The sequence below is a fragment of the Anas acuta genome, chromosome 4 (assembly GCF_963932015.1).
Source record: "Anas acuta chromosome 4, bAnaAcu1.1, whole genome shotgun sequence".
Lineage (NCBI taxonomy): Eukaryota > Metazoa > Chordata > Aves > Anseriformes > Anatidae > Anas > Anas acuta.
In genome coordinates this window covers 15,670,532-15,691,618 of record NC_088982.1, presented here as the reverse complement: position 1 = coordinate 15,691,618, position 21,087 = coordinate 15,670,532, and the positions used below count along the sequence as shown (strand labels likewise).

At 38.0% G+C, this 21,087-nt stretch overlaps 1 protein-coding gene across 14 annotated transcripts in view; it reads left to right on the top strand.

Annotated features, from left to right (window-relative positions):
- The window catches only part of PROM1 (prominin 1), a 61,533-nt gene that overhangs the window by 27,557 nt on the left and 12,889 nt on the right, over nucleotides 1–21,087 (top strand). For 13 of the 14 annotated variants that reach the window (XM_068679957.1, XM_068679956.1, XM_068679961.1 and 10 more), the window contains 13 exons: nucleotides 5,384–5,504; nucleotides 7,864–7,927; nucleotides 10,640–10,729; nucleotides 12,073–12,290; nucleotides 12,701–12,775; nucleotides 13,941–14,004; nucleotides 15,817–15,976; nucleotides 16,996–17,148; nucleotides 17,999–18,122; nucleotides 18,552–18,655; nucleotides 19,096–19,180; nucleotides 19,813–19,959; nucleotides 20,215–20,286. In XM_068679957.1, the coding sequence (XP_068536058.1) occupies nucleotides 5,384–5,504; nucleotides 7,864–7,927; nucleotides 10,640–10,729; nucleotides 12,073–12,290; nucleotides 12,701–12,775; nucleotides 13,941–14,004; nucleotides 15,817–15,976; nucleotides 16,996–17,148; nucleotides 17,999–18,122; nucleotides 18,552–18,655; nucleotides 19,096–19,180; nucleotides 19,813–19,959; nucleotides 20,215–20,286 (1,477 nt within the window). The remainder of the gene's footprint in view (nucleotides 1–5,383; nucleotides 5,505–7,863; nucleotides 7,928–10,639; nucleotides 10,730–12,072; nucleotides 12,291–12,700; nucleotides 12,776–13,940; nucleotides 14,005–15,816; nucleotides 15,977–16,995; nucleotides 17,149–17,998; nucleotides 18,123–18,551; nucleotides 18,656–19,095; nucleotides 19,181–19,812; nucleotides 19,960–20,214; nucleotides 20,287–21,087) is intronic. The other variant, XM_068679963.1, reaches the window with a different exon arrangement.

Here is a 21,087-nt window from a genome sequence, read left to right as displayed (position 1 = left end):
GTATTCTGAAAACCAGTAAGCCAAAGGGTAGGTAGCAGGTGAAGCAGGAGGTAAATACATCCTTGCCATGATGACAGGAGGAGAGTTCTTCTTAGTGCAGTGGTGCCTCAAAGAAAATGTTACGAGTTACCTACCAGCATGCTGGAGCTGCAGGGATGTCTTTGTGTCATGTCTCGGGACACTGTATTCTGGTTATGATGCCTGAGGGCTGCTGCCTGTCAGCTGAATCTCCCCGTCAGTCTCTCCAACATTTGCTGCCAGTTATTCCTGTTAAGCACACCCAGGATAGCAACTGCATCTCCCCATGTCACGAATGGGTGATTGGCGATCCCCAGTAACACGCTTTCCAGGACTAGGGAAGCTGCTCCTTTAACTCATCCTTGTTTTTTTTCTTCTGTATCAGACATCAGGAGTATGAGATGCCTACCCTAAGGGAGGGCTTGGCCTGAGCTCTGCTTGCAGGTTTCCACAGACAGAGATAATCCCATACGACTCCCCAGCTAAGTCTCTAATGCTGTGAGTGCTGCGCAAGGCAAGACAGGCTTTACACAGGTAATATCACTGACCCCAGCCCGGCTGAGGCAGGTCTAGTCCTCAGATTTCCACTACACACCTGCACAAAGCAGGAGGCTGATGCCCTTCGTAGATCTTCTTTAGCAAGGGAAGAGAAGATGCCATGCCTGGATCTATTTAAAACCACGTCAGCTTCCTTGCCATTGTTCTGAAAGACAAAAGGACTTGTTGGTAGCCGTTCCCTCCCTACCCTCTCCACGTGGATGTATTTTCTACTTTTCCCCCAAGTTGCAGTTTCAGCTTAGTTGGAAGATTTACCTGTTTTTCCCAAAGCCACACATCTCAAGAGCTGTGCCATGGCTTCGTGCATAAGCTGTAACGTTAATATAAAAGAGTTCAGTCCTGTGCAAGTCCAATGCTTATGGCTACTTGCAGACATAGCCAAAGGAACAAGAGCTTAAATAATCTCCACTGCTACTGCTACGTCAAGCTGTGCCATGAAATCACTAAGATGTGTCCTCTCGTTTGAATATGAAGTTCGTGCAGCGTTGGAGATCTCCCTTTGAAATATTTATCCCAGAGATGTGTTTAGGAAGGGAGCCATCCCTCATGGTGCTCTGAAATCACACCTCCGCCAGTGGAGCTCTGCTTTAAAGGACCCACGGTGGAGTGAACACGTGGACAGTTGCTGGAGGGAAAGAGAGGGGTTTCTAGGGCATGGGCTTGTTCAGGATGTACTGCCCAAATGTATTGGCTGCATCTTCCTCTCCATTCCCTCTCTCTTGCAGTGCCAGCCATGCTGGGATTCTCTCATTCAAAGGATCAAAGCACAGAAGAACAATAGGAAGCAGGAGCCATTTTTTTTTTATTTTTTTTTCTTCTTTTTTTCATCTTTATTTTTTCAGTCTTTGGTCTGGAAGACAGATCCAAACTGTCTTTCCTTAGCTGGTGAGGTCAGGTCAAATGCATGGTAGGAGAGTATGAGTAGGGGAAAGATGCTGAACACTGAGCTCGCGATAGTTGGTGTATTTACAGGCAACAACTCCTGAATACTGGAAACATGAAGAAGTCTTTTTTATGAGTCAGTGTGCAAGTTCATACTGCCCTGTGCATGCTGTTAATGTAGATATTGAGGAAATTTCAGCTAGTAGATTTTATTCACGAGGAGCATTATTTCTTCTCACTTTTCCACTGACAGTGCTTTGGTTGTTAGGATGAGGTTTAAGACTACTGAGAAGTTTTGTAAAGGAAGGGCAAAGATGCCAGCTCTTCTTTAAAATAAAGCAAACAAAAAGCTGGCATCTGCTTTCTGAAGGCAAGGTGTACTTTCTGAAGTGGGGTTTCCTCAAGGAAGAGAGGCAAGTCAGAAGTCATGATTATGTATACGGTTGGTTATCTTGAAGTAAATAAACTTACATGTGTCATTCTCCAGTAGAAGCATTCTGCATTTGAAATACCTCTTTTGGTAGTTCGAGTCAGAAATACGTGCTATTCTTTTGGTAATTTGGTTTTCATGTATGGATATTGTCATACAAAGTAGGATTCTGTTGCTAAAGAGCACAGGATATAGAAGTAATTTACTACATCGATGACTGAATAGGTGTCATATTCCAAATTTATTAAATTAAAGCAATTATGTGCTTTGTTTTCCAGAGGTTAACTGATTGTTTAGGAACAGGTTTGCTATTTAATTTTATTTCCTAATAGTCAGCAAGCTTAGGCAAACACATTTTCTGAGGGAAAGAGTGTAATTGCATTAATTTCTCTACCTCATAAAGACAAGCTATTGGTACCGATACCAAATACACTAGTCGTAAAGTGGTTTGGCTGGTAGATGGTCCCTTTTCTGTCCTTCGAAGAGAGGTGGTGGTAGTGTAAGTTCTTTTTGAAGTCATGGATGCTGTCACGTCTGATGTGCTAGGGGAAGCTAAGTCCAAAGGAATGGAGGTGGTATTTGGTACCTCGACAAGTACCTTTTTTGGGCTTCATCAAAGGTCTCTGGGCTTTGTGGGATTGGTCATGCACATTGCTCAGAACCCAGAAATCAACGTTAATCGACAGAATTGGGGAGCAGGTTGGTACAGAAACCTCTCCCCATTATTTCCTTGCATTCAGTTTTAGTAGCGAGGAAGGTGGCACTTACCCAAGATGTAAATCAGCCCAGTGTTCCTATTCTGTGACTTGAAAGTTTTTGAGCAGGCACGGCTAAAGAAAAAGCTTGGTTTCCCCAACAACTGGGTTAGTAACTTATGTCCCCTGGTGACACCTGACAAGAGGCTGATCGCGGAAGGTCTGACTCCCAAGGAGCCTGCTCAAACAATTCTCTAATCTGTTGTAGGAAAGGCATGTCCGCTTTATTGCTGCTTTATGCCTTTCTCCTTGTAGCTGCTTATTGAATGTTGACTCAAGGTTCAGTTATAGCGCAGATAGATTTTTCCTCTCCCATGTTGGGTATTTGTTTAGTTACAGTTGTTTAGTTATTTAAAGCATCTCCCCCGTCTGGTGTCCTCCCACTCCTTCTATGTAGGAGACTGAAGAGAAAAATGATCGTGCTCAAATCTCACAAAGTACTGTTTTGTTAGCTTGAAATTGACCTTTCTGGTCTGCGAGCATAACAGTGAAAAGGCATAAAAACGCTGCCTGGCCGAAGAACAAAGATGACATTATAAACCCATACCGCAGAGCGATACACAAATGTTTACTTTCCCTGATAGCTTCAGGTCGTTTTTCTTCAGATCTGGGGGAGAGGAAAAATAAAGGGGAAAACCATCTTTGACTATCTTTCTAGAACGTTTTTGAGACAATTGCCATCCCTGGAGAATGAAGAGAAATGATAAATGGTGTGTGTCTGCACTGCAGAGCGCTTGATGCTGTTTCTTCTGCTTACGCTGCAAGTTGCTCGGTTTCACGGCATTTTACGCTTCCTAAATTCGCTTTCCACGGGTGGTAACTAAAGGCTGCTGGAGTGTTTGGCCCTGTTGGAAATGTAACGGTGCCACTTGCTGTTAGTTAAGTAGTCAGGTGAATGTCGGTGGCCCTTGGTTAGTGACTTCTCGGAGGAGAGCTGATAACCAACTTTAAGGTCAGAGCTGTGAAACTGAGGTATGGGAAGCTCTCCCTTTATGTCAGACTCTGTCAGCCTGTTCTGAATTTTTCTTGTGGATCTTGAGAGAAACATCAGTGAAGGAATCCTAACAGACAGCAGCCGTCTTGCCTGCGCGTAGCCATGCCATCTCTTCCTGCATCACGCTCTGAAACCTGAATTTGCCTTCTGAGCGTTTGTCAGCACAGCAAAAGTTCTTGCACTTGAGAGCGGCCTTGCTGGGAGAACAAACCTCTACCTTGCCAGGGAAAGCTAAAATAGGAAAAGCAAGATAAAGTTTTTGGGTTTGGATCGTGGATAAAATGAGGAGATGAGCCTTATCAGTGTGTTTGATCCTGTCTTTCCAGGATTTATGCATCACGTTGTTCTAGGTACTCATTTACTCTCCACCATCCCCTTCTCATTTGAGTGCCTACGTTATGGCTTCCTTTGAACACAAGTTCTTTGGATGAAGAACTGTTCTTACTTATTCTTAACTTTGCCCATTAGGGAGCTTAGTATGGATTTTCTGTAAGACCTATGTAAAAATAATAGGTCTTCTTGATGCCAGCACATGAAGTTTGTCAGTTTGTGAGGAGTACAGTGCCATCGGTGTTAGTGACTCCCTTCTGTCACTGGGATGTCCATCATGTGTTTTTCTCATGATCCTGCCTCTCTAATCGCTAGGATTGAGCTGTCACACTGCAGTGCAAGCTAAGAGACTGAACAAACATGCTGTCCAGAAAAGCCTGTGATGCAGCAGTGCTGCCCCTCTGGGGGTGTGCCATGCCTGCGCTGAGGGGTTCCGTGCTGTCCACCAGTTAAAGCCCACCCCAAGTTAGTGCTAAAGCCATCGAGTGGGTTTGTATTCAGCCTGTAACCACTGCACTCCTACTTCAGGCTGCTGTATTCATCTTCTGCTGCCTGTGACTGCAGAAGATGCCTTTCCAACTGGCAGGATAGCTGTTGTGAATATGAGACATTTAAAACCAAAATTCATCCTCCTGTTTATTTTACATACAAACTAGACTAAACGCCTAAGTATTATGTATGCTAAGAAAGCTTTTGGAGCCTCTCATGGGATTTTTAATTGCCTTTTTACTTAATGTTTGTGCAAATCTATTGTGTTATGGTTAGGATTTTACAGTGGGAATGATCAAATAGGAAATAATTAGCAGCAGTGCTAATTATTTATATATATATAGCAGCTTGCTTTCCACCTCTTGTTTTATCATCAGGAAATGTTTATATATATATATTTAGAGTTAATAGGGTCTATTCATGTCCTTTTAAAAGATGTATGTAATTATGTAAATAAATAGGGCCATTAGGAGTAAAAATTGCTGAAGTTTCCAAATGTAAAATATTCTTTTTCGTAGCTATTTTATGAACATTTGCTTGTAGCTATGTCAGCATTAATGGTACTTGTGGAAGTGCAACACTTATAAGTCTCATACAATTTACCTAGGCTATGCACACTTTCTCAGTTTCTGACAGTATCAATGCAAATGGTAAGTGGCTATAAATTAAAAACTTCTTGAGACTTCGGGTTAACATTGCTTTACCGTTTCTATATTTGAGTTAGTAGTACCATATCTGCCCTTAAGGCTAATTCCTCTACTCCACCGAGTGGTGGATGTGAGAACTTTATAGCAAGAAAAAGCTGATGTAAACATAGGGAGACCATTATTTTGATTATATTTTTTTTTTCCTGTATATTTATTCTGTTTTAAAATGTCATAATGGGCATTCACGGTAATAAATATCTGTTAACTGTATTTTTTGTAGCATTGGAGTACTTTGTGCATATGCTGCCAACCAACACTTAACTAGTCAAGTCCGAGGAGCAAAGAAACTGGTTAACAGTAATTTTAAAGATCTGAAAGTTTTCCTAAACGACACTCCAGCGGTAAAGAATTTTTTCTTTATGGGAAATGAGGGTGGGAGGGAAGAAGTATAATTATTGTTTCTTTCTGTCGGGTATAAATTACACCTGCAGTGTGGTGTCTGTTCTTTGTGTGTCAGTCTCACGGAGTAAATGATGCGAGGTAAGAAGTTTTCACATAACTGTTAGTGTTTGGGAGCAAACATTCTGTGAGCAATTTTTGAGCTGGACTGCTGGAGGCTATTAGAGTGATGCTTGTTCAGTGAACCTCTTTTCCTCTCACTGAACTAGTGTAGACTGCTAGCAGGTGAAATCCTTGACAAAATGTGATTTTAAAAGCAACACACATTAATAAAAAAATGTATTACATGAAAGTTTGGATTCTTTGTTGTTTCCTGTTTGCTTGTCTTTTGGGCATGTGTGCTCTGGGGATGAACTGTGGTAACTTTATTCCAGAATTATTTTTGACTGTTTTTTTTTTCTTTAAATCAATGTGGTACTGTGCCGTATTGAAAAGTTTATCTCCTTTCTGCTGTCAAGCTTCTCTTGACGATGCAAAAGCAGTAGCTTTTTGCACTAAAAGAATAAAATAAATGTTTAGACTTGTAAACTTCCCCCTATACAAATTTCAATTCTTTATGTTTTGGGAGGAAAAATGTCCTACAGCTGTAGCATCTTGCCTTTATTTAATTTACTAGTATATCCATTTTTCTTCCATGTGGCTGTTAAATTTGAAATAGCTGGTATTCACACTGTGGGTGTGGGAGCATCCCAATTACAGTAATTCTGGGCTTCCATACCCCACAAGCTGCTTCTCTGCTGGCAGGACTACATGAGAACAGGAGACATCTGAGGAGTGACATTTAAATTTTTCCATATCTGGAGTTGTTCTGTATACAATTATTAATTTGTGCGTAGTGGTGTGACAGTAGGGCGATGAGCCTGGAGCTGCCAAAGGAAGGTTTGCACTCAAAGATGTAACCTAGTTGCCTCAGAACCCACTGGTCGCTTCTTCACAGAGTGATTAGTGCCTGTGACAGGAAATGTGAGCGTAGACAATCTTGTTACATAGAAGAAGCTATCTTAATAGAGAAAAAAACAGACACTAGCTTAAAAGTTAATAAAAACACCTGAATTACTGAATTTAAGTGTCAGGACTTGAACATTCATGCCAGGAGTTTGTCAGTCTCAGATATGTAGCAGGTTTTTAGTTAATATGTGGGATTATGAATTTTTCTTTCTTAGACTTGATAGCACTTAATTATGTAATCATCAGATATATCTCATAAGTCATTTTGACAGACAAGGTACAATGGTATCATGTATAGATAAGTACACGTAAGAATTTCTTGAGCAAAAGAGAAGGACTGCAGTTTGCTGAAAAGGTTGTGGAATTCAATTCATTGGCTATAAAACTCTGAAATCCTAACTGATGTCCTTGCCTCATGATTAGGAGGTGTATAACATAAGAGGATTTGAAAAATGAAGTCACGTGTAAAGAGTTCTTGCCTGAAAGATTAGCAGACTGCATGAGTACTGAGTGATACCGCTGGTAGTTACACTGAATCACATTTTGTCTGTGACATTGCTGGAGATGATGTAAAACTTGTAGACCTCCGAAATTTTAGTTCTCGAGTTAGCTTAGGAAAGCAGCCCAGCCTAATGCTGTCCCACTTAAAAAACTAAAGCCTTCTCGCTAAGATTTTTTTTTCTCCTTTGGTGAAAAAAAAAGCCTGTGTAATACTTTGTTGTTTAATTACATGCACTGCTGTATGATGTGTGGGTTGTTTTGTGGGTGGTGTTTTGTTTGTGTCTTTTTTTTTTTCTTTACTCCACTGAAAGCTTGAGACTGGGCCAAATCCATTTGTGGATAATGAAAAACATTTGCATTAAGGCAGAATGACCAGCTCCTTTCTGTAAGAGAAGCTCTGAGAAGCTGCCCAGGTAAAAGCCAGTCAGGACTGTGAATTTTCTTCAAAGCTACCATCCCATCAATTTGTTGCATGTCTCTCATTTCCAGAGAAATTTTCTCTTTCACTAGAAAAATCAAATAAGGGAGGTGAAGACATGCACAAACTTACCGTGCCTGCCTGACTTGAAACCTTCATATGGCCACCGTTCCTGGTACTTAACACTTTTAAGCTGAATCTTTTTCCCCAGAGATGTTCCAGTTACGTAGACTTCCCGATTAACCGCATCTTTTTTATGTGCACTTCTGCTAAGCAGGGTTTTAAAATATTTAGTTAACTGAAAACAGAGCTCTAGGATTTGGGAGGTTTGCACAAATATTTGGATTGTTTCAGTGTGGCAATTTCTGACTCATTTGAAAGCATTACTTTTTTTTCCAATTACTTTAATAGTTTTCCATATTATCTTTTTTCAGCAAATTGACTACTTGGTGAGCCAGTACAACACAACCAAGGATAAAGCACTCTCTGACCTAAATAGTAAGTACTTTTGATTTAAAGGGGGCTAGTGATGTGTATTTAAAGCCTTCAATAAGATAATGTAAACAGTTCATAATGCAAAATGAAATTTTAGTTGTAAGAATATAGTTTGCAAACATAATTACTGTTCTTAATCGTAAATGAGGCTAAAACCTAAGATTCTTTTCATATAAATTGTCTTGGAACTGCTGTAATGCACATTATTTTCTGAAATAATTCTTTTGTTAAATCACTTATACAGTAAGTCAGACTAAGATTTTATTTTCCTTTTTATAGTTCAGTAACCACTAATACCTAATGCTTTTTTAGAGTATTATTCCTCGGTTTTTGACTGTGGAGCCAAATGTGAAAGAGGAGAGCTGCTAGCTGTTGCCACAGTTACAATGACTGATAGATCTCTGCATTTGTTTATTTTTGTTGTTATGCTTTGTCCTCTACTCAGCTAGAAGTTGAGATATGCGTTTATCTTCTTCCCAAAGCTGCTTAGTGTATTTGGCATTTCAGGATGAGCAGTTGAAGAGCGAGAGATAAAACTTGACATACAACTGCTTCACCTTCTCCTTCAGTGCAGTCATGATACACAGCATCACCTTTTTATATGCCTCAATAAACAGAAACAACCAAACATCTGATGTTTTTTAGAACTTAAGCATCACTTTCCAAAAACAATGATAATAGAAAAGGGTGATCATATTCAGTACAGATTAGAATTCAGTACATATTGTTAGCATGTGTTAATAAACATGGCAACTTGGGTACAGGTCTGCATTTCAGACTGAAATGCAATACTAAAATACCAAAACTAATTTTAAACAGGACTGCTGGAAGCAAATGTATTGATTTATCATTCCTAGAATCTATCCTTCAGTGTAGGTTTAAAGTGCATTTTAAAAATAGTTTTCAATGCAGGCAGCTTGGCATACCTTCAGGTCAAAGTGTCTCTGCTGTGAAAGGCTACTAAAGCATACTGAAGGTGGTAGCCGAAGTGGTAGTTGCACATCTCCCTAATTAACTCTAGCCAAGAACACTCTAGTCTAAAAAGCTGTGTGACATGTTTAAGACTTTAATAATAATAATAATAATAATAATAATTTAAAAATAAATTGACATCTGCACTTCAAATACTAGCTTGTAGCTTCCCAGGCACTGCAAACTGAAAATTCCAATTAAATATTTACTTACTCTCAATGCCTGTTTAATGCGTTAGTTAACAGGAACATAGCTGGTTCTGTGATAAGAGTGCTCATCAATAAATAAAGATGGCTTTTATTTTCTTGTATAGTACTGGGATACCAGAATTAAGTGTGTGATACCTGGGGACAAAAGGGTTTCATTCAAAGGGAATCAACAGCAGCATAAACCTCGAGAGAAATGTAGATGAGTTCAGTTTGCCCACCCTAAGGAAATGCTGAAAAGTCTTTTCTGCTTGATAAAAAGCTCATCCCAAGCTAGAAATGACAGTCTTGACAGTAATGGATGCTTCTGTACCACTCAGTATTCCCATATCATCGAGAGCAAAAGCCAAAAAAGCTGTTTACTGTAACCTGAAAATGGAGAAGACCCAGCAGCCACCTACAGGACATGTTGTGTTAAGATGCTTCACCAGTCTCTGCTCTTGCATTTGTCTGTCTTCCACACACACACATTCTCATTTCTGCTGAACTAAGATTCATTGGTGTTTGTGAGCAGTGAGGCAGGAGGGTTTGGAGGGTGGGGATAGTGCTGGGTGAGCTTGAAGCTGGTGCTGCGAGCACCAGAGCTGAATGCAGTGTGTGAGGAGCAGTGACTGGCAGACGTGCATAACGCGCTTAAGGGATTTCAGCAGAGGTGTTTGGCAGGTCCAGGCTTTGGGTGACCTTGACGCATGAGGAATGAGTAAGGAAAAGAATCTGTTTACTTTCTCTTGCACTACAAAACTGTAGCTTGTAGTGAACGAGTATGCCACAAAATTCCTTTCCAGATGTGAGACTGTGTTAAGGTAGCTTGTGGAAAAAGTCTGTTTCCAAAAAAAGTAGTAAATGTAATGAAATACAGATTCTGTAGTCTATTGGAATGTTCATGGAATCATTCAGGTTGGAAAAGACCCCCAGGTCATCTAGTCCAACCTTTAACCTAGTACTGACAAGTCCACCACTAAGCCATGCAACTAAGTCCTACATCTACACATTTCTTGAAGACCTCCAGGGATGGTGAGCACTTCCCTGGGCAGCCTGTTCCAGTGCTGCACAACCCTTTCAGTAAAGAAATTTCTCCTAAAATCCATCCTAAACCTCTCCTCACACAACTGGAGCCCGTTTCCACCTCATCTTATCACTTGGTGCTTGAGAGAAAAGCCCGATCCCCACCTTGATACAACCTCCTTTAAGGTAATCTTAAAGTATAATAAAGTCTCCCTTGAGCCTTCTTTTCTCCAAGCTGAACAACCCCAGCTCCCTCAGCCACACTTCATAAGACTTGTATGGATCTTTATGTATATGGTCAAGTGCTAGTGAATATTTTCCACTGTATTTTGATGTAATGCTGTCCTTTATGAGCCTGTAGCTAGCTAAAGGACAGTTGAGTTTTTGTGTGATCCTTCTGTCACTGAATTTTGACTGTCAGGCCTTAGAGAAATTTTAATACTTTATCTATCCTTTGTTCAGTGTGATAGCACCTGTGAGGTCGTTTAAACTGAACTAGTATGTAACGTTTTTTCATCTCTCCATGCCACAGATGTTGGGTCTTTGCTCGGTAGCAGAGTTCAGGAACAGCTGGGGAAAGAAGTGCGTCCCGCACTTGATGCAGCTTTGACAATGGCAGGAGGTAAAGATGTGCATATTCGTGTCTTAATGTTCAGTTGCCATGGCAAGACAGGCGTCATCTTTCTAGTTCACAGCATGGGATGGCTTTATGCAGTACTATGATTCTACTTACCATTTTTCTACATGTCATGTTGCTTTTAGGCTGAGGATGTCTGATGTTCTAAGATTTATAAACGTATTTAAAAAGTAAATCGGGTGCCATTGTTGATACCTAGTTTCAGCAGTCACTGAAGACAGATGAAATCTGTATTCCCTATTCAGGTGGTTGTCCCTTTCCATTGATTTTAAGGGAAACTAGGAGAGCTGTGCTCTACGATCTCTCTGTAGGTCTTTGTAGGTTAGCCTTTGACAGGTCAGTGAATGAACAAACGTTGGCCTCATCACTGCAAAGCCTACTATGAGAGTGCCAACAGTTTCTTGATCGTACCTCTAAGTTTAGCATTGCTTGTGCTTAGTTCTGTCTCCTTTAAAGAAAATACTTTTTTTTTTTTCCCATATTTAAGGTTTTATTTCTTTTTCAGGAATCAGGCACACTTTATAGAGCAAAGTGAAAGGCATCCTTAAACTTGAGTCACTTTGTGTTTGTTTGTTTGTTTTTTTAACTCATAAATTCTTTATTGAGTTCTTTCTCATTCATTCGTCACCATTCTCCTTTTTTGCTTTATTTCTCTTATTTGTCTTGAAGTCAAAGTGGAAAGGGCTATCAAAGGTAAAAAAAAAAAAAAAAAAAAAAAAAAGATAAAACCTTGTGTTGTGTGAAATGTGCTTTATTTTTGTACGCTTGTGCATTTTTAGTTGTATCTTTGTGGTTTTTGTCTTAAAACACCTGTTTAGTGTTCTTTTTGTTTTGTGTGATTGGGACAAAATCTGAAGGCATACAGTGTTAACATGGGTTAATGCTTGGCCATTACAACATGATCTCTTTTCCTTTCCTCTTGCAGCTACATAATTTCTTGAGTTGGATTACAACCAACATGTTGAAAACACTGTCTTGTGGATATGGGCTTACTTTTGATTTCTAATAACCAAGCATTAAAATTCTTTATCAAAATCCTCTGGTTTAGAAAAATGAGGGAAAGAGGAGAAAAGAGTAATCTGAGAAGTGGGTAGAGTCTCAATAAAAGTAGCTTGAGCTCGTTAATTTGTTTGTAGGAAAATGTGATTTATTTTTATCTGTAAGAAATACATATTCTGTGCTAGAGGGTTCTTCTGGGAGGGATGGAAAGGTTATTTAAATCAGTATTTTTAAGAAGTACATAGTGCTTATACGTACATGTATACTTTCTCTACCTGTATCTAGTTTCTAACTTAAGATTTTTTAAAAACTGTATCTCATCCTTGCAGCAATCAGAGAAACGAAGGAGGCACTGGAAAATGTGAGCGTCTCTGTTGAGGTTTTGCAGGAAGGCACCGAGAGGCTTCATGCAAATTTGACAGATGTTAAAATGCACCTGAGCAACACCCTCAATGATTCTGCATGCTCTGCAGCACAGGCTGCCTCAACTTGCAATATCATCAGGAATTCATTAAATCAGCTGAACATTAATGCCAATTTTAGTGGGGTAAGCGAGTATTTTTCAGACTTGCAGTGTGATTGCCTTGAATAAGCCCACTAATATCTCTGCAAATTGATGGTTCAGTGTGCTGTCACTTGTGAGATACATGAACTTCACTTATTCTGTGTTTCTGGGTAGTTCTGGTTACTGTTTTCATCTTCTCTGAAGAAGAGAATAAAATGTGTATCAAGCAGCTATGTTAAAGTGCTGCTATGGGCTGCAAAATAATCTGTTCTTCCTGAAAATGCTGAAGTTAAACTTTACTTTTGTACAACAAAGGTTTCAGGGGTGTGCTAGAAAGATTCTGTTATAAATGGGCTTTCTAGTTTCTTTACCCTCACTGTTATATTTGAAATATTAGTAAAGTAGCAAGACTACTACTTTGATGTGACTCAAGAATGCTTTTTGTTTCCTAGTTGCCGGGAGTGAGCTCACAGCTAGCCAAGGTCAACGATGTCCTTAAAATAGACCTTTCTAGTCTGGTTCAGAAGGTATGTTTCCTGACAAGCTTGTTAGTGCTTAATAAATAAACTGGGATACTTACAAATCACCTGTTTTCCCTTGGCTTTCTCAAGCAGAATTCACTTGTTCCCACCTTATCTTGCCTCATGGTAGATACCTCTCATTATTCCATTGTTTGACCAAGATTTAATTTTTAAATATATGACTATGGTGCTTTACATCCCCAGGATACTACACTTCAAAATTGTTATGCTAATTGTCTGCTTGAAAGAAGAGCCCTTAAAAAGCAAAAAGGCAGAAACGTGGATCTGGTTGCAGACTTTATATTTTTAGTTTACATTAAAAAAATAAAACTCCTAATTGGTCTCCTAATTGGATGTATTGGAATCTCAGCTGTCTTGAAATATATATTTTTTAATTTTTTATGTGTGTATTTGATCTTAAGTCTGGTGCAACTGATCTAAGGGAATTACTATTGGTATTTTTGCAAGTCTACAAAATACTGTGACTTTCACCTATCCTTTCACCTATATAACTATATAGCATAGTTTGAGCAGTTTATAAACTAGCAATTTGAAAACATTTATGAGTAACAGAAGGGCACTTTCTTGAACCAAAGGCTATGTGTTGGAGGCCTAGATCCCTGCAAGCTGCTGAATTAATCAGGCCTGCAGGAAAAGGCTTCAGGTGTCCACTGCAGTGGCTTCTCCTTTCTGTCCAGCTGAGCTACTGAGCTTGGTCCCCACAGCTTTTTTTTATCTTTTCTCTCCCCTTCTCACTGAGGAAAATGGATTACAGAGATAGATGGATTTCATTGTTTGAAAAACACGTTTCATGTTAGGAAGGTATAGACTTGCGGGGAGAAGGTGTTTCATGTGCATTCTCAGTTCTGCATGAAGTAGATCTGACAGGCAAAAGTACTATAAAATTCAATATGATTGTGACAAATGCATGTGTATATAAATTAAGATAATTTATAAGGAATATGATGGAGTCCAAACCAAATCTGGAATGCACCTGACTTCATAATTTGCTTTAATGTGCAGTAATAAAATATATTTTTTCATAGTATTACCACATGCATTTTAACCATGTATAAACTTTCAATCCTTGTATAAAAGGAAAAAATTGCAAGTAATTTGACAATGAGAAACATAATTATAATTTTTCCAATTTTCCAATTTTTATTCCTAGGGCTATGCAGCATTTAATGATACTCCAGACTTAGTGGTGAATCAAACTAAGAACATCTTATCAGGTGAGGACAATGGAAACTGTCTCTTCACTTTACCTGTTTAATGCTGATGTTTTTACATCAATTACTGATCATTTGTTTTCTTCTGTTGATGATGTATTTCCCAGGCTAAATATCATTAAAAATGAAATGCAAAATTTAACTTTTTTAAGATCTGGTGCCACAAATAGCATAAAGAGCAAGTATGTCTGAATGAAGACCCAAAATAAAATCTAAAAATAGTCCATATGGTGTTTTATGGAGGGGTTCTATTTGTTGGTCTTTTTATGCCTCAAATAATGAGAAATCATGAGGTCCCAACTGGAAACTGATGCTTTACCTTTGTTTGCTTGCAAGCCTAATTTTGCTTGACTAATATGTCTATGCTATATTCAGGAATGTGATGCTTTTTTTTAAACAAACAAACAAACAAATGAACAAAAAAACGCTGATCCTGCCTGCTGTTTTACTAAAATGTAGCAGATGACAAAGGGGAGGTAAAAGATGTGCCTTAATTTAAATGCCTGTCTTAACTACTTTGTTATTCTGACTTTAAATTGTGGATTTTGACAGTACCTGGACACTTGACACTGACTGAAATGTAGTATAATGTATGTATACTAATCTGTTTTAATTTTTGTTCTTGCATTGTGGACCTGTTCTGCATAAATATACAGCTGTTCCTTGTAAGTTTTTCATTCTGTTTTTTTTTTTTTTTTGGCAACATGAAACACAGTATGTATACAAGCATAGTATACTGTGTGAACTTGCCGAAAATAAGCCTGTTTTCTAAGAGTGTGATGTGACGCTTTTCATTAGGAAACCTAATGCAGATTTGTTCATTTACCATAACTGCTGATATCCATAAACACGGACAGGTCATCTTAATGTATCCATTTATTAAATCTGTACTTTTTTGTTTTTATCACAAATGAATTTGAGTTACAGAACAAACAAAAACAATACTTCTACTACAGAAATTTCATGTTAGTTTGTAAATTTTTCTAAAAAAGAACATTTTGGTACCTGGTTGAGCTTAATTGGAAGAGTAAACATCAAAACACAGAGCTTGTCCAGTTGTCAGAGAAAGATGAGGGTGCTGCCTACTACCAAGTAACAACCTATAGTTGTACGTCTTGATGTTTTCAGCATTTTCCAAGTTCAAAGAAAGGGGAAGAACAGACAGAAACTCCATTTTACAAATAAAGAATAATAAGTCAATGAATCGTCTCTTTGTGTATCTAAATAATGTGTATCTAAATTGTGAGCACAAGATTTGTTCATAATTTGAGAAAAAAATTGGCTTAACTGATCATTATCTCGAATGTAGCTAACTAATTGGAATGAATTTAAGTAATATTTTTTAATAAGACTGAAGGTAACTATTATAGATTATCAATATAGGCAGTCTAATTTCTTTCACAGTGTTGTATTCCCAAGGGATGAAGTTCAAATAGATTTTGATCTTCTCCTTCATAAACCTAGTGGCTAATTGTCTCACTCAGTGTTACCACTAGCAATATTGCATGAAAAGCAAGATTTAAGCTGGCTAGATAAGTGGCACATTCATTGTAACAAAAGGAAAGAAAACTCTGCTCGACATCTACATCTTTCATCATTAAACTGAATGCTAAAAATAAAGTGTGTGTTTTAAAATGCCATTGTGTTACTTTGAAGCTAAATGCTTTTGTTGCTTGCTTGTCTTTTCTTCACGCTTGTCTTCATGGCTTGCCTTGTTATATGTGCAAAAAGGCTTAATAGCATTTTATAATGCATAGATGGAATGTAAATTTATTCTTATTAATCTGTAATAATGTAACACGTTTATTCTTTTAGATATCAAAAATGTGCTGGAATCCATTGGTTCGAATATCAGCAGCTTCACAAAAACTCTCCCTGTTCAGAAGATCTTAGCAGATCTGACAATATATCTTACACAGAGTGAAGCATATGTTCAAGATTACTTCCCATTAGTGGAGCAGTACGATTTCTACAGGTATGAACGTGTTAAATAGAAAATAAGGCAGGAGTGAAGTCCTACCTACTGTTAATTCTGTGTAATATTTTAATGTTCTGTAAGCCCTGTTCAAAATCACAGCTAACCAAGCTGGGTGCTGTTCCTGTACGGAGCAAGTGGTGGTTTCTACTCTGCAGGCCTTCAAATCTTTTCCAGAAAGGGTAGATGTCAGAAGATGTAATGCATAAGGAAAACAGTTTACCCCCCACTCTGTGGTGACTTCTTTATTTGGGGCTTCTTTTTGTTGAGTTGCAGGTAAGTTGTGAGAGCATAGGGACACGGGGGCCCTGGAGCCAATGCCTTTTTATTGCAGGCCTTTGCAATGCAGAGTAGTATAGAAATTTTGCTTCACACCTGGTAAATCTTTGTGCACTTATGCCTGTTCCTACTGATGTAATACTTATCCTTGCGAATGCATGGGTCAATTACACTTTGAGAAAGTGCATTCTTTCTATTACTTATTCTTTCTAATTGAGACCTATCTGACTTCTGTAATTGAATAGTAATCTCATTTTGCAGCACAAAGCTTTTTATTTCATACTGTTTACTTTGTCAAGTTTTTATAGCAGTCCTTAGGCTCATCAAGTTCTCCCTGCATTTTGAAATTTCAATTGAGCCATTCAGTTCAAAAATTCAGTTGCTTCTTGAGCAAATTGCTGTTTGGCTCAGTGGAATTTGGAGTTTGATTCGTTGTTTGCTCCACTTGGAGTCTTTAAAGCTTCAGTATGGGCCACCTGCAATAGTACCTTGGAGTACTGTAATGTAACGTTTGGTTATTCCCCAACCCTTCAGTAGCAGCTGTCTGTAATCCAATAGTGATTGGGTTCTGGTCCAAAATATATGCTGGTTTAGAAAAAAACATTTTTTTCATTGCTGACATTTGTTGCTCAGCCAGAACCACAAATGTGCCATTAGGAATATAGTATGGCCCGAACTGTTCTGCGGGTCTCTAGTATGTTGTTTGCATACTAACCAAGCACTTTGGCTATATTCCTTAGGTGGCTGGGTTGTCTCATTCTCTGCTGCATGGTGGTCTTGATTGTGGTTTTCTACTATCTTGGATTGCTATGTGGAACCTGTGGTTATGATAAACATGCTTCTCCAACAACCAGGGGCTGCATTTCCAACACGGGAGGAAACTTTCTTATGGCGTAAGTTTCACTTATTTGTGAAAAACAAAATGCAAACAGATACCTGTAGAAGGTTTTTGGTTTTGTTTTTAATTGATTTTGAAGAACATATGTATGAAGAGAATTTTTGTTACAAATGTATGTGCTGAAAAAAAATAGAGTATAAATATTTACTTAACATACTTCCACTGAGGCACTTAGGCTTTGGGAAGGTAAAAGCTCTGGATCTACTCTTGCTAAATTAATATTGTAGTTATTGTATCTGTGTAAACCTATTTGGAAACTTCAGAATTTGAGAACTGGGTCAAATAATTGGAAGTGTATATTGAATTTGTAGGCCTTTTATTTTTTTAATATATTTACGTATTGCTGAAAAGAAAACAGATATACAAGGAGGTGAGAAACATACGACTTTCTCAGACCAGGTTTTCTCAGCTTTGGGGATGCTGTTTGAAGTTCCCAGTAGGGGTTTAATATAATTTCTGTTGTATGCAGGAGAAGATTGCATCTGTAGTCTGTCTAAAACTTTTTTGAAAATACAAAACCAGAGATTTGAATTTATAAAAGAATGTTGTGTGCTTTTGTGGCTTCTAACTCTTAAAGGAGTTTGCATGCCAACTGTAAATGTGTCTCCCCACTTTAGCTGAACTTTAACTGTAAAAACTGAAAACTTTACAGAACCTAAACATTTAAGAGATTTCAGACTGCAAGAATATTGCTGTAAAATTGAAGTATTTTGGCCATCTACTAGGTCATCATTTGGCCGTCTACTATCTCTGCAAATGCTATAGCTGCTAGTTGTTGCTTTCACTGTTCCTTTGAAGTATTTATATTTTCTTCTTGAAAACTTAATCTAATATTTCTTTTTCAGTGGCGTCGGATTCAGTTTTCTTTTCTCCTGGGTGCTGATGATTGTAGTGGTGCTCACTTTTGTCACAGGTGGAAATGTAGAAAAACTGGTCTGTGAGCCCTTTGAAGATAAAACTTTATTCAAGGTGAAGTTATTCAAATTCAAGTTATTAAACAATGAATAGAATCCCTGTGAGTCTTAATGGTCTTGTCAGTTATTCATGACTTATTATTTCTTATGGGACACCTCAAGTGAGTTTGGATCTGTTTTTACTTTCCATTTTCACATTGAATAGAGACATTGATCCTTTCTTAGTTTAATTGGCTTTGCAGTGTAAATACTGCATGCCTGTCTTCCTTTGGAGATAAGTTTTTCTGCAGTTCAGCGTTTCTTGGGGACATGGAGCTTTAATATTCACTTTCTACACCAGAGAGGTTGAATCTACTGCTCTGCTTGTTTTTCCATCAGTGCGTGATAAGCTTAGATGTGGGTATGTGTCAAAAGATCACACATGAATATATTCATGAATTGAAAACATGGGCGTATGGTAACATAGCTGAATTTTGTCTCCTAGGTTTTGGATACTCCCTACTTACTAAATCAGCAATGGAAAAACTATCTTTCTGGCATGCTCTTTAAAAATCCAAATATTAATTTGACTTTTGAAAAAGTGTACAGGTATGCAAAGTTATGGTCAAGATTGAATTCCATTTATACATAGTTTTTGTGTTATCTCCCAGGCTTCATATTTCAAGCATACACAGAAATCTCACATATTCATGAAGACAACATTGATTTTCTGGCGAATCACTAGTAAAAATGATTTTCTTATATCAGTGAGTTACTAGGGATAGTTTTAACATAATATGGCAGAATGCTAGCAATTGAGCTCTTTGCAAAGCTTATCTTAATTCTGTGATTCTGTGATCTTTGAGACCATGAGAAGTTATTACTTACATAGATGAAGCTTCAAAGAATGTAGCCAGAACTTTTTTTAAAAGGCTGATTTTCCTAAAATATGAAAACATCATTAATCATTCTCTTAATGCTTTGTATTCTCTTAATGCTTTGTCTCCAAGGTGGTTTTCAGGCTGATGAATGTATTTTTATTTTTACAGTGATTGCAAGGAAAACAAAGGAATTTATACTTCCCTTCACCTAGAGCATCTGTTCAATATCAATGAATTTCTGAATATCAGTATGGTAAGTAAAGAAAGTACGAGTGGGTTCGTGAATATTTTTGAAGGCTGGTACATTCTGCGAGGAGGCACGAGCTGTCCAAACTAATTTGAAAGAAAGAAATATATTTGCAAATAAGATGTTCTTTATCGGTCTTAGTCAAAAACCTCGGAAGGTTTTGTGATGTGCTTTTTTATGGGTGCAGATAATAATGTTTTTAATTTTGAAACTTGCATAGAAGGTCTAGCATTTACCAAAGGCTGCTTATGGTGTATAATGAGGGTCTTGTTCTTTATATAAATGCCTTTCATACTCTGTTTTCTTCCGATTCCAATCAGAATGATGTTGATTTTGTATACAATGTGCTATGCTCCTAAGAATGTTTCCAATTTTGGAGGTAAAAAGAGAGGGATAAAATCATAGATAAAATCCTTTCAGTTAAGCTGCAATAACACACAACTGTACTGTCACTGTACGACTGTACTAATGTTTTGGTTACCTGTAATCCTGACCTGCATTACTGCAACCCTTCGCATGCTTCTTCACAGAAGTGATGAGCCACTGAAAGGAAGATGCTGTTATGTGAGGGGAGGGGTATGGAGGACTCTGCCCTGGATGCAAACTACTTTTGTGTTCTAATTTGTTTCTATTCTCAGTATACAGAAGATGTAGCACTTCGAATCGAACATATTCAGATAAATCTCAGCAAAATCATTCTGCTGGATGAAATAGGGAAAGAAAATCTTCTGAATTTCAGCTCTTCAGGAATAGATGGGATAAACTTTGGAGCATATTTAACAGAGGTGAGACTGTAGTAATCTAGGGGCACCACTGGAACAGCTTAAAATGAAATGGTTCTTCAGCAATGGGAAAACTAGAGGAAAAATCTGCTTTTGTGGGGAAGGGGAAGTGGAGCAAAAGTACTTCAGAAGTTAAGCACTTCAGTAAACATTTGAAGAAATAAAGGATGGACAGAGTAGGTGGTGTGATTAATTGCAGTCTGTTTGTGCAATAACAACATACTCTTTTCTTTCTGAACTGTTCATATCTTGTTTTAGATCAATAAAAGTGTAACCAAGGTTGATCTGTTGTCATTTGCTAATGACTTAGAAGCAAGAGCAGACCAGCTGGTAAGTTTAACTTATCAATATAATAATACATAAAATTTGGCATTTTAATATTATATAAGTCTGTATAGCCAAATATTTAGACTTTCTGTTGGAAAGTTCTTGTACTTCAGACACATAGAAGGTGCATTGTCGCATAAGGAAAAACTTAAAAAAACAAACAAACAAAAAAAAACAAACAATGTTGTATGTGAGCTATGTTTTAGAGAGTGCTCAATCTTGATTTTTTTGTTAGCAGTTTTACAGCCTCTGCTTTGGAAGCATACTTTGTTAAACAGCAGATTAAGAAATCAGAGTGCCTGCTAACTCCATTGTAGTGTTTCCTCTGCTGCTGTCTATGTTTTAGGGTCCTAGTTAGGAGAAAAGTTGCTTGGATCATGATGGATTTCAGTGGGTTTTCTTTCACTTAGTGCTCAGAAGATTTTGCAATTAGCAATGAAATGGATACTGAGGCAGCTCATAAAGCCTCTGTTGGGAGCTGGGGCTCCACTGAGGGGGAAGAATGCACGAAAAAGATCCTATCTGCTCTGTAGGGCTTGTTCAATGTAGGCACACTGACACTGGTCAAAGGCTAGAACTACAACAAATGAATGAATCTGCAGAATGACACAGCTGTGTTAACAGCTAAACTAACTAAATATTCAAGTGATATGTTTGGATGTATGTCAAGGTCACTTTCTATTTAATTTCAAAGTGGGAGACAGTTTGGACACTAGATTGCTTTGCAGTCACATAAGACAAATTGCTGCATTGTGGCATGGGAGAGAGTTATGCTGCACATGTACTACAGTCATTTGTATCACA